General features: G+C 34.2%; 1 protein-coding gene and 1 non-coding gene across 9 annotated transcripts in view; both read left to right on the top strand.

Moving 5' to 3' along the window:
• NBEA (neurobeachin) overlaps positions 1-13400 on the top strand; it is a 602800-nt gene that overhangs the window by 256957 nt on the left and 332443 nt on the right. For all 8 annotated transcript variants that reach the window (XM_036831611.1, XM_036831614.1, XM_036831612.1 and 5 more), the window contains one exon: positions 12815-12876. In XM_036831611.1, coding sequence (XP_036687506.1) covers positions 12815-12876 — 62 coding nt within the window. The remainder of the gene's footprint in view (positions 1-12814; positions 12877-13400) is intronic.
• On the top strand, positions 7052-7158 carry LOC118884465. The gene has a single exon (XR_005017298.1). It is a non-coding gene; the product is annotated as a U6 spliceosomal RNA (small nuclear RNA).

Below are 13400 nucleotides of genomic sequence, written 5' to 3' on the forward strand. Positions count from 1 at the left end.
ATATCCTGTAATGGTTCTGAGATAACACTTCTTTTCTTCACATTAAAATGATCAGTTTATCTGTTGTGTCCTCCCTTAGAATGCAGGATTCTCTAGCACATGGAACATATCTGTTTCATATCTGTGCCCTGCGTACAGTAAGTATGCAGTGCTGTTTTTAGAACTGAATCATTAAATGTCTTTAATTCTTGGGAATGGCTAGCTCCTTACTTTTTGTCAGACATTTTTTATTACCATTTATTTGATTCCACTTTGTAGATGTCCCAGTTCATACTGTTTCAAAAAATAACTGTTTGCTGGAAAAACTTGACAGCTACATGTAAAAGAATGAAATTAGAACACTCCCTAACACCATACACAAAAATAAACTCAAAATGGATTAAAGACCTAAATGTAAGGCCAGACACTCTAAAACTCTTAGAGGAAAACATAGGTAGAACACTCTATGACATAAATCACAGCAAGATCCTTTTTGACCCACCTCCTAGAGAAATGGAAATAAAAACAAAAATAAACAAATGGGACGTAATGAAACTTCAAAGCTTTTGCACAGCAAAGGAAACCATAAACAAGACCAAAAGACAACCCTCAGAATGGGAGAAAATATTTGCCAATGAAGCAACTGACAAAGGATTAATCTCCAAAATTTACAAGCAGCTCATGCAGCTCAATATCAAAAAAGCAAACAACCCAATCCAAAAATGGGCAGAAGACCTACACAGACATTTCTCCAAAGAAGATATACAGATTGCCAACAAACACACGAAAGGCTGCTCAACATCACTAATCATTAGAGAAATGCAAATCAAAACTACAATGAGGTATCACCTCACACCAGTCAGAATGGCCATCATCAAAAAATCTACAAACAATTAGTGCTGGAGAGGGTGTGGAGAAAAGGGAACACTCTTGCACTGTTGGTGGGAATGTAAATTGATACAGCCACTATGGAGAACAGTATGGAGGTTCCTTAAAAAACTAAAAATACAACTACCATATGACCTAGCAATTCCACTGCTGGGCATATACCCTGAGAAAACCATAATTCAAAAAGAGTCATGTACCACGATGTCCATTGCAGCTCTATTTACAATAGCCAGGACATGGAAGCAACCTAAGTGTCCATCGACAGATGAATGGATAAAGAAGCTGTGGCACATAGATACAGTGGAATACTACTCAGCCATAAAAAAGAAACGAAATTGAGTTATTTGTAGTGAGGTGGATGGACCTAGAGTCTGTCATACAGAGTGAAGTAAGTCAGAAAGAGAAAAACAAATAATGTATGCTAACACATATATATGGAATCTAAAAAAAAAAAATGTTTCTGAAGAACCTAGGGGCAGGACAGGAATAAAGATGCAGATGTAGAGAATGGACTTGAGGACACAGGGAGTGGAAAGGGTAAGCTGGGACGAAGTGAGAGAGTGACATGGACATATATACACTACCAAATGTAAAATAGATAGCTAGTGGGAAGCTGCTGCATAGCACAGGGAGATCAGCTCGGTGCTCTGTGACCACCTAGAGGGGTGGGATAGGGAGGGTGGGAGGAAGACGCAAGAGGGAGGAGATATGGGGATATATGTATACCTATAGCTGATTCACTTTGTTATAAAGCAGAAACTAACACACCATTGTAAAGCAATTATACTCCAATAAAGATGTTAAAACAAAAAATAAGTGTTATTTGTAGTAGATCTATGATTGCAAGAAGAATTAGAAGAAATAAGCACCATTTACTTTAATAAGTGGGTCTAATATTTTATGCTGAAGTGTTTTTTTTTAATTGCAAAGCAATTCACATACTGACTTCTCTACGGTATCCTTATCAGATTGTGTTCTGGTACGTATATAACCATATAATTTGACTCTGAATTGTGGATAGGTATGAGTTGGATATAGAGTTTTCTGGTATAGGCAAAATAATCTTGTTAATTTAGTGATCTATACTTTTTTGCTTATATAATCCTTGGCAAATAATCGCAATAAACTACTGCTTAGATGGAGTACATACTTACAATAATTTCTGTGACTTTTGGCCGTATCTTAAATGTTGTTAAAATGAAGGAATTTCTGAGTTCTTTCAAGTTCCAAAAACTTTTTATTTCATTCTTAAGAATGAATAAAACTGGAATGCTTATTCATCCCTATTTAATATTTTGTTTTAAATGGAGGATTCAGTAAAGAAAATTCAGCTTGGGTCAAATTGGAGAATTTATTGCTTTGAGCACAGATAAGGAGTTCTCTGAAAGTCCAGCTTTTTTTACTCTGAGTGCTTCAACAATTTAAGCCTTAATAAAGCTTAAAGTTTATTTAAGTTTATAGGTTTAAATAACAATAAGCTGTTAGCAGCTTTTCTGGATAAAGTTAATGTACTCTTGAAAATAAGTGAGGTTCAGCTGACTGACCTCTACTTGAGCTTACCTTAACCTGTAACTTTTTTTCCCTTAATCACAATATTTATCAAATAATTTCCTTTTACTAATTATTTTCTTAGTTTTTATCTTTGACTTTATGAATGTATTAAGAAAAGTGATGCATAGTATTTCCATTGTGCGTTATATAAGTATTTAAAAGAAAAAGAGCCAGTGTTTTTCTGAATACAAAAATAAAGAACTTAAAGGTGTGTATTACTAAAAAGCAATTTTAAATTTAAATTTAGTTACATTTGAGAACCTAAAATTATTAAATGTATTTATTTGAGAACGTAAATAAATGAAAGTCAGAATTTCGGTAGTTTGGAACTATAATTATACAAATTATTCATTTATACATACTGTGTCTAAAAGGAGGATCCCATATCTTATAGAATATAAATTATTGTTTTATTTTTAATAAGTAGGCATTAGTATAGCCATTTTATTCAACTCTATGTGATTTAATTGTATAACTGTTTATCTTTTTTTGATTATTAATATTTCTTGAAATGGAATACATGTTTAAGACATATATAGTATTCTTAATAATAATTCAGGATCAGAGTCTTTCTTGGGTAATGTCAAAATTTGAACCAGACATAGTTTAGTAGTTTTAGAATTTAATAGAGACTTTTAGAATTTGAAGCAGCACAGGGAGAATAGAAGAAAGTTGTTGCAGAGGAGTGATATAGGAATAGCAATTCCTTCTATAATTAAATTTAACCCAAAGAGAATTGAGGGATCCAGATGATTTATGATAGTGAAAATATTTCTTATTTCCCTTATTTCATCCTTATTCATTGCTGTTGTGATTAAATCAGGAAGTTAAGGAAAGGGCAAGACACTCAGGTTAATCACTTCTGTAGTGGAAACTTGAGTCTTAATACTATGGATGAAAGTTTTTAATAAAAACCTCAACAATAGTTGTTTTTAAGTTATTTGGAGGCATAGTGCCTTATTATAATTTCTTCAGTATAATACTCTCCCTGGACACCTTCATATGTTTGTTTATGTGCCTTATTTTTATGACCGAGCTTTCACTCCTTGAGATCAAAGACAGTGTCATCTCTGTGACACAGCGGTGGCTTACTTATAGTTCCTAAAAGAAATTATTTAAATGAAAATATCTCAAGAGACAGCCAACCCCAAACTTAATCAGTCCCAAGTGATTGTGAAATTATAATCTGTTGTTTAGTATGTGTAAATGTAAAATGGTATTTCCATGGAATGTGCAAAGAGAAGTGAAAGTCACATGGAGACAAAAAAAAAAAGTGACATTGAATACCAAGAATTTGCTGGAACATTTTCCTTGATATGACATTTTTGATGGGCTAGCGCAAACATGGTTTCTAAAGCATAATTTAAAAAAGAGTAAATTTACAACAGTGTTTCACATTTTATAGGTGTTGATAATAATGTCAGGAGAATATTCTCTTCAGCTCAGCTCATTCACAGTCAGAGCATGAGCAAATATCTATGCAGGAACTATCACTGTAAGTTCAGTTTTTTATTGTAATCTATCATTCTGTGGAGGAATTATCTATAAAAGAGTGTTAGGAACTTAAGTTCTACCACTATGCAAAAATTCTTAGCAGAAGCAAAACTATAAAAAAGAAAAAATCTCCACAGCCAATAAGATTCCTAGGCTATATCAACACAATGACCAAAAACAAACAAGCAAACAAAAATTTAGAGTTTATTTCAATAAATGAGTCAAAATGACGGTATTATGTAACTACAGTTACAGTTAATCTTGTTTCTGAGCAATCTGAACATTGTAGATTTACAATTTAAAAGCACTTAGCCAACCATTCTCATATGGAAATAGATTTTTAGTTTGAACGTATGGAATTTCCATGGGAAAAGGTACAATATCAAATTACTTTGAGGTTGCAATTAATATATTAGTATTAATATCTTTGTGACTCTTTCAAAATATTTCATGTAAGAGAGTACCACTAATTTCTGACTTTTAAAAAGCAAAGTCACATTTCTTTTATTTTAATAAATGCCTAAAATCCATATTCAAAACCTTAGAGCTTGGGACTTCCCTGGTGGCGCAGTGGTTAAGAATCCGCCTGCCAATGCAGGGGACACGGGTTCGAGCCCTGGTCCGGAAAGATCCCACATGCCGCGGAGCAACTAAGCCTGTGCGCCACAACTATTAAGCCTGTTCTCTAAAGCCCGTGAGCCACAACTCCTGAGCCCATGTGCCGCAACTACTGAAGCCCGCGCACCTAGAGCCCTTGCTCCACAAAAAGAGAAGCCCGTGCACTGCAACGAAGAGCCCGCTTGCCGCAACTAGAGAAAAGCCCACGCGCAGCAATGAAAACCCAATGCAGCCAATAAATAAATTTATATAAAAAAATAATAACCAGCCCATATTTAAAAAAACAAAAACAAAAAAACCGTAGATCTCGATGTGTTTCGTAATTCAGATATTTGGGGATTTAAGAAAAGTAATAGGTGCTTATATGTGTATTTCATAGCATCTTCATGGGAGTCTGGGGTAGCTCGTTACTTAAATACATTAATATATCTACAGCAATACATAGGGATAGTCATGCTAAGTAGAATAAAGTATGTAAATAGCATCATATTATTTAGGTGAAATTTGCTGATGATTGACGTTATGACAATCTTGTGAGAAAGCTTTTTTCAGAGCTTTTTGGATTTTGGAATTTTAAAGTATCATAGGCATACATCTAAAATAATTTCCCCTGAAGTTTTAAAAATCTGTAGGATGTATGTACGAGTATGTGGCCCATGTATGTGTTCTCTCCCTCTCTCACATTCTCACACACACACACACACACACACACACACACACACCCCTATGGATGAGGAAATAGTTTTATTGGAAGACGGCCAAGCTCATTTGATTATGTGTTGTCTCTGGCTGCTTTTGCCCTACAATGGCAAGAGTTGAGTAGTTGTGACAAATTTATTATTGTCCCCTGGCCCCCATCCCCAAAGCCTACGTATTGTATCTGAGCCTTTACAAAAATGTATGCTGACCCCTAATGTATATGATACATCCAGAGACTTCAGTTTTATTCCTATTCTGAAGACAGTAAGACTGCCATAAATTTGTGATAACCTAGTTTTTAAGTGAACTGAAGTAAACCAATGAATGAATGAACTCTCACTGTTTCTGCAGTATTTTGAAGGTGTTTTTTTAAAATTTTCAATTAAAATTTGTAATCTAAATATAAAAATAAGCTGTAATGGTTTAATTACATTTAAAAAAGCTTTTTGTTAGTAAATGAGCTTAATGTTATTTTAGTTTCTTGAAGATAACATTACAGTTGTTTTCATTTTAGTGCAGTTTTAAATTAAACGCTCTGAAACATATAGGCAAATCTTAAAATGTCCAATCAAAATAGTATGTAATACTACTGTCATACAGAGTGAAGTAAGTCAGAAAGAGAAAAACAAATACCGTATGCTAACACATATATATGGAATCTAAAAAAAAAAAAAAAATGGTCAAAAGAACCTAGGGGCAAGACGGGAATAAAGATGCAAACCTACTAGAGAATGGACTTGAGGATACGGGGAGGGGAAGGGTAAGCTGGGACAAAGTGAGAGAGTGGCATGGACATATATACACTACCAAACGTAAAATAGATAGCTAGTGGGAAGCAGCCACATAGCACAGGGAGATCAGCTCGGTGCTTTGTGACCACCTAGAGGGGTGGGATAGGGAGGGTGGGAGGGAGGGAGATGCAAGAGGGAAGAGATATGGGGACATATGTATATGTATAACTGATTCACTTTGTTATAAAGCAGAAACTAACACACCATTGTAAAGCAATTATACTCCAATAAAGATGTTAAAAATAAAAAAAAAATTTTTTTAAATAGTAATACTACCTAGACACATATTAATATTAGTTGTAGCAGTAACAGTAAAAATTCAAACCATTATTGTTATTTCAAAGGATGTTTATTTAATATTGTTTTTTTTTTTGTTTGGTTTTGGTTTTTCAGTTTTAAGTTAGAAAGCCACAGTTTGCTAATTGTTATGTTTTTGACCTTAATAAGTTTAGATGACTTAAATGGTCACACTGAAAGTAATTTTTTACAGTCAAGAGAATATCACAGTGATGAAATAGAAAAATAAATTTTATGTTTCAGATAAAAAAGTAAAAGAAAGGTAAAAAACATAGGAAATTGCTATTATGTGGATAAAGATGTGTAAGCATTGCAGAAGTCACAAGAGATATACACTTTATAGTTATACACTGTATCTCAGACTGCCGCATAACACAATGTGAAAGCTATACAGAGCAGAGAATTTCAAAAAAACTGCCAGCTGCACACCACTGAAACTAAAGCAACTGAAGGGTAGTGAGCATGCAAACTTTCTTGCAAGGTCTGTAGTTCTTATTCAACATTTATTTTTAAAATGAAGCTATTTCAACTATTTCAGTGCCATTAATGTGTACTAACTTCGGAATTTAAAAAAGTTAAAATCATTAGAAAGTTATTTAAAAACTAAATTGTCCTGGGCAGACTTGATATTTAAAATTCAAATTATCAGAATAGTCATGTCTAGTTGATGGAAATTAAATTAGCATATTTTATTGTGAGGAGAAATAGAAAATCTAGATCTTAAAACTGCACTGGTGCTTACTTCGGCAGCATATATACTAAAATTGGAACCATACAGAGAAGATTAGCATGGCCCCTGCGCAAGGATAATATGCAAATTCGTGAAGCGTTCCATATTTTTTTTTGTTATAAAGCAGAAACTAACACACCATTGTAAAGCAATTATACTCCAGTAAAGATGTAAAAAAAAAAAAAAAACTGTACTGGTAAGATTACTACTGGTAGTTTGCTAGTGGGACTCATAATAACTCCACAATTTTGTCCAACGCCATGTTATCTGTGCGATTTATATAATCATGTTTGTCAGGGTTATAGCATCCATACCTAAAAAACAAATAATCTTAAATATCAAAATTAATTTTTTTGCCTATATTCTTAATTTTGTCTGGGATGAAACTCACTTTCTTTCTGCAAACCTGCTCCTTCGTTTATTTTCCTTTCTCACTTAAAGGTTTTATCATTCACGCTTTGCTCCTTTACCCTGTCCTTTAATCTCGTATTCAGTTATCCAGAGTATTTTATTGTCTTCTCCAAAATGTCTTTCAAACTGTCTCTGCTTGCATTGCCGCCGCCTTCAGCTCAGGTTTTCATCATCTTGACTAGACAGTTCCTATTCCACTGACAGAAAGCGATCTTCCCAAAATAGGTCGAATTCTGTCTGCCCCTGCTTAAAATCCTTCAGTGGCTTCCTGTTGCCAGTAGGAATAGGATGCCATAGACGGCTCTCCTTCCTCTCTTCCTCCATCTTCATATCACCTCCTTCCATCCTCTGCACTCCACAATTCCATTTTACTAGCAATGTCATGCTGCTTTATACCTCTGATGTTTCGCTGTCACCTCGGATGACTTTCCTTTTTTCCTTTTTTTGCCTAGATACGGTTAGCATCGTCCAACTCAGATGTCACACTCCCTATAATTTCTCCTCAGCAGAGCTGCTCACTACCCTTTCTGTGTGTCTCACACTCTGTACTCTCTGTGTCCTTCCTAGGATTCTGTGTCATGATTATTTGTTTATATAAACTCCCACTTTCCTCACTTCTTTTTAAACTTAGCACCTGGCGTGGTATCTGCCACATAAGACACAAGTTCAGTGAATGCTTTTTGAATGAATTGCGCTCTTGTTCTTAAAAAAATACTCTTATTTTTCCTTAAAATCTATTTTTCTTCATCAACTTATATTTATTTGTGTAAATATATATCAACTATATATGTACTCAGTTAGTGATGGTTTTTAATTCATTTAATTCAAGTTTATTGAGAATATACTCAGCACTGCCCTAGTCATAGATGTGTATGCTCTCCTCTTTTGGAAGAGGGCCCTTGCTGAGAGAAAACTTGATGTTCCTTAGAAGATGCATCCCACCTGTACGTATGATTCCTCGCTTGTAACTGTAACTCTTCATACCCTTCACCTCCCACCATAAGGGGCATCCTGCTAGAGATGGAATTTTTCTACACTATTTTTAAGTGTCTTAATTTGATCTTCTAATTCTACAGATGCATGAAGTCAGACCCACACATTGAATCAAATGTTTCTGATGGCTGTGTATTAAAACAGCATCACAATACCTTTCAGTATTTCTTTTATTAAAGAAAGATAGTTTTATCCCAAAGGTCAAACTTTTAACTTAACGTTCATTTTACAGTTTAGTGGGATTTGGTGAGGTTTTGTTGTTGGTGGTGGTTGTTTGTTTGTTTTATTGGCAAAGGAGTGTAGTTCTGAAAGTAGAAACTGACTTTTTACCCCTAGTAAGTGTAAACCCAAAAAAACTGCCAGTGATTTATTTGGATGGCGGTTTACTCATCTGTACCCAGTATGTGTTTGCTGCCTGGATCCGGACCACCTCAAATTTGTCTACCTAATTCAACTTCTCATATACTTGTATCTTGGCCAGTCAGACAACGTTGAACAACGTTTCAGCGTAGTTCGTAGTATATTCAAAAGCTTGTACTAGACAGTTTCCTCACCACTGGAGCACCTCCTATATATTCAAGCTTCTTTCTCTCACGTGTTGACTGTCTTCACTCCATAGGTTCACTTTGTACCGGTAAGCTAGTATGGTCCACAGTATTGGATTAGTATTTCTAGTCAGAATATTTATTCTGGTGAATATATATTTCCTGGTGAAAGTGTTCTGTTAATTGGCCAACACTTCTAACTAGATTTTTGCTGGAGGGGCACATTTGTATAGCTTCCGTAGGGGATACTTCTTAATTGACAAGGTAAGAAAAGTCATCATGGAATAGGGATGCCATAACTGATCCTTAGTGTCATTTCTCCCATTGTATAACTTACTCTATATTCTTCCTCTTAACTTTCAAAAACATGTGTAATTTTATTTCTTTCCATCTTTATCTATCTTTGAATTTTACCGTAGCACTCCAGTCCCACTTTCACACACCCCCTGTATTCTAGTCAGCCAGTTGCCCAAGCTACAAAGGTCTTTTCAGGGTTTTTTCGTCCCCTGCTCCCTCTGTACTTTCTGTTTAAGCTTTTGGTCCCCATGTCTGACCAACATATGCTACCTTCTCCAAGAAAACTGTCAAAATCACCCAAGTTGGAATTAACCATTATGACCTTTCTCATCGTCACATGTTGCCATCCTGTTAGTGTCAAATTATTTAAGTAGTGCTGCAGCAAACATGAAATGGACTTTCAAGTTAAATGACTTGAATTCAGGTCCCAGTTCCACCACTTACTGTATGAAACATCTTGGGCTAGTCACTGAATCCCTTCATTTTTTATCTATCACTTGAGGTGATAATAACTAGTTCAAAGAGTTGTTAAGAGAATCCAATGTGACAGCATATATAATAGTGATTTGTAAATGATAAAGCTCTATGTAGGTCTTCCCTGGTGGCGCAGTGGTTGAGAATCTGCCTGCCAATGCAGGGGACACAGGTCCGAGCCCTGGTCTGGGAAGATCCCACATGCTGCGGAGCAACAAAGCCCGTGTGCCACAACTACTGAGCCTGCGCTCTAGAGCCCATGAGCCACAACTACCGAGCCCTCATGCCACAACTACTGAAGCCCGCGAGCCGCAACTACTAAAGCCCACGTGCCTAGAGCCCATGCTCAGCAACAAGAGAAGCCACCGCAATGAGAAGCCCACGCACTGCAATGAAGAGTAACCCCTGCTCACCGCAACTAGAGAAAGCCCGCGCACAACAACGAAGACCCAGCGCAGCCAAAGCTCTATGTAAATGTTAGATAATCTTAGATTGGAATTAAAAGATGGAGCCCTTGGGAAAGTGTACATAATGTCTTATTAATCTCCTGAGTGCTAACACTATCCTTTACTCATATGAGGAGATATCAAATGAGTTGGTTTGATTATGAATTTCTTGCCAGATGCAAAAAGGAAAAAAACTCAACCTGAGACATACACTTTTAAATATTTGCCTTATGCATATATAGCCTGAGTATTTATAGCATCGCTAGATAAATTCGGCTTTCTTGAGCTTATGGTTAAAGTTATACCAAACGACGTTTATTACTTGCACCTTAAATTTTCGAATATAGGTGCTTTTTTATTTAGAGAATGTGCAAGGATGGTGTCATCAGACAATGCTTGTATTTTCAATAGCTCTATTAAATGTCTCAATATCTCTAGATATCTTCAATATCTCATATCTCTCATAAAAATCTATTTGTTTTAGTAATACTTTTGTTAACACTTAGAAATAGTGCCAACCAAAATGATTATATAATATTTGAAGGGTGATAAGTCTTCCAAAATTGCCTCTGCTTGTGTTCTCATTGTCAAATTTAGGTTTTGCTTTTTTGTTTTGTTTTGTTTTGTTATTTTGAGTAGGATCCATTATCATTGTAATTACATCACATTAGTAAAGGTGCAAGGGTCTATTGAGTCTATTGAGTTGAAATCACAATGGCCTTTTTCAAAGTACTTAGAGTGCTGTTTGCAAATTGCAGTTTTGCTATCCTATCATTTTGTTCTCATTTCCTTTGAACAAAGCATTGATGGAGCATTTATGTTTTTCTTATGATGGAATGATAGTATGTGTTTGGAAAAAGTATGAATATTATTGTTACACAGTAGTTTTTTAGAAGTTCATTTAAAATTAGTCTGAGAGAAATGAATGTAATTGCATGTTTTTCCTAATTTGTACAAGTTGTTATGTATTTCAAAACTCTAGCGCACAGAATATGTGGTGAAAAATTCTTTATATAATCATTCATCATATAGCCTTGTAGTCTAATCATTCTTTATACAGCCTTACAGTCTAAAATCTAAATTGATATGGAGTACAAATTTTATTTATGATCCTTTTGCTATACATAGTCCTTTGGCCTTTTACTTAGTTTTTCTTTGTCAGAATTTCAAGTAGTTGAGTAGCCAACAGGTGATAAATGTCCCATTAATCTTTCTGACTCTCTAGCTCCTGAGCATGAGAATTGCTGATCAATTACAACAATTGTCTCTTAAATGAGCTTTTCACATCTGCCTCTTATTTCATTAGTTAACTGTCTGCCCAAAGATCTGATAAAATGGAATCCTAGTGCCTTTTTACAACTTGTTCTGTAGGTCTGTACCTTAAGGATAGAGTTGTTAGCAGAATGGGCACAAAAGGGTATTTATCCACTACCTACAATAAATATACATGCTAGTGTCTGGAAGACATTTGAGACTCTTTATTGAAATCACCTTAAGAAGAAAAAAATAACTGGTTTCGCTTTAGTTTGCCATTTAGCATACAACTAATGTAAGATCATGGCATTTCTTACTGTACAGTGCTTTTACTCATTATATTTGTCTTCATATAAAAAGAAAAAAAAATAGTCTATTAATTTAATTAAAAAAACAGTTAGTTAAAAACTTTAAAAAATATATTTTAAATTAGCAGACATCATGATGAATATACTCTCCTCCTACCAGAGATTGTTATTAATCCTTGGTTACATCTTTCTCTATATGTTGGCACTTTAAAAATACTAACAGTCATGATATGCCTTCTTATTATGTTATACAGCAGTCATCTTTTTAATTGAAAAAAGTCTTGATGAATAATCAACATTTAAACTGTTTTTAAGAAGGATATTTTCTTACCTGTAGAATTGTAATAATAATAGTATGTCACAGAATATAAATGAGAATTAAATGAGTTCTTGTACATTAACACAATACCCAGCACATAATAAGTGATCAGTGAGTAGTAGCCATTATTACATATGTGTTAATACATTTAATTCTTTTTTCTTCTGATGTCTATTCAGAGACTTTGGAAGCAGAACAATGGAATATTTTACAAGTATTGCATAATATGTTAATTGTATGTGAAATTCATTTTCAATATTTAAAAATTCATTTAACAATTGACAACCTGTGGGTAATTACCTGTTTGTAAATTATTTTAATTTTGTCTTTTGGAAGAAAATTTAGGCAGGTCTTCAGTGATTACTGTTCTGCGCTCCAGGACACAATCACATAGCAAATGTCATTGGAATAAAGAGAGTTCTAACTAGCTTATCAGTTTTGATAGCTACCCCACCTTGTTTAAATATAAGAAATGCCTTGACCAAATAAATAACCCAAGCCTGAGGTCAATTTCTTTAGTATTTTTCACATCTTCTTGAATATCTGAATATTTTGAAATTAATGCTATAAAAATATGTTAGTGAATGTTTCCACTCATTTCATTTTAGGAATTTTATTTTAAAGAAAGATTTTATAAGTTAAACCTATATAATGAATTAACTTAGAATGATGATTTCTACCATTGTAATTTCATTTTGTTTTAACCTTTCTTTCTTGTAGGCCTTGTTTGTATGAAGTCCAGCACATCTGTGGTTGAGCTTGTTATGCTGCTTTGTTCTCAGGTACGAAATCTCAATCACTTGATTACATTAAACTACATGAGGATTGTTTTATGTCACTAACAAAAGAATGTATGTGAATATATATGTTTATATATTTTTAAAATTTCTATTATTTCATAGATGAAAGAAATAAATTACATTGAGATGTATATTTATGTAGATGATCTTACCATGCAAATATTGATTTAGTCTCCCTCTCCCTTCCCTCCCTTTAGCTGTCTTATTATTTCCCACCTACCTAGCTTTCTATTGTTCCCTATTTTTTAATCTCTGCAAATATATGTATATATAATTTGTTATAGATTTTTTGATATCCATCTTTACACCCCATTCTTTAAAAATGATACAGTATTATTTATAATTTTGATGTTCATTGTTAATTACATGGTTTCTTTTTCACTAGTGTAGATAATGAAAACTAGAGTTTTTTTTGTTGCAATAGCCGAAGTATAAAATATAGCTTATTAATGAGGGGTTTTTGATACGATACCTTGCTGCTTTCCCTTTTTTAATGTAATTTGTAT

The sequence above is a fragment of the Balaenoptera musculus genome, chromosome 18 (genome assembly GCF_009873245.2).
Source record: "Balaenoptera musculus isolate JJ_BM4_2016_0621 chromosome 18, mBalMus1.pri.v3, whole genome shotgun sequence".
Taxonomy (NCBI): Eukaryota; Metazoa; Chordata; class Mammalia; order Artiodactyla; family Balaenopteridae; genus Balaenoptera; species Balaenoptera musculus.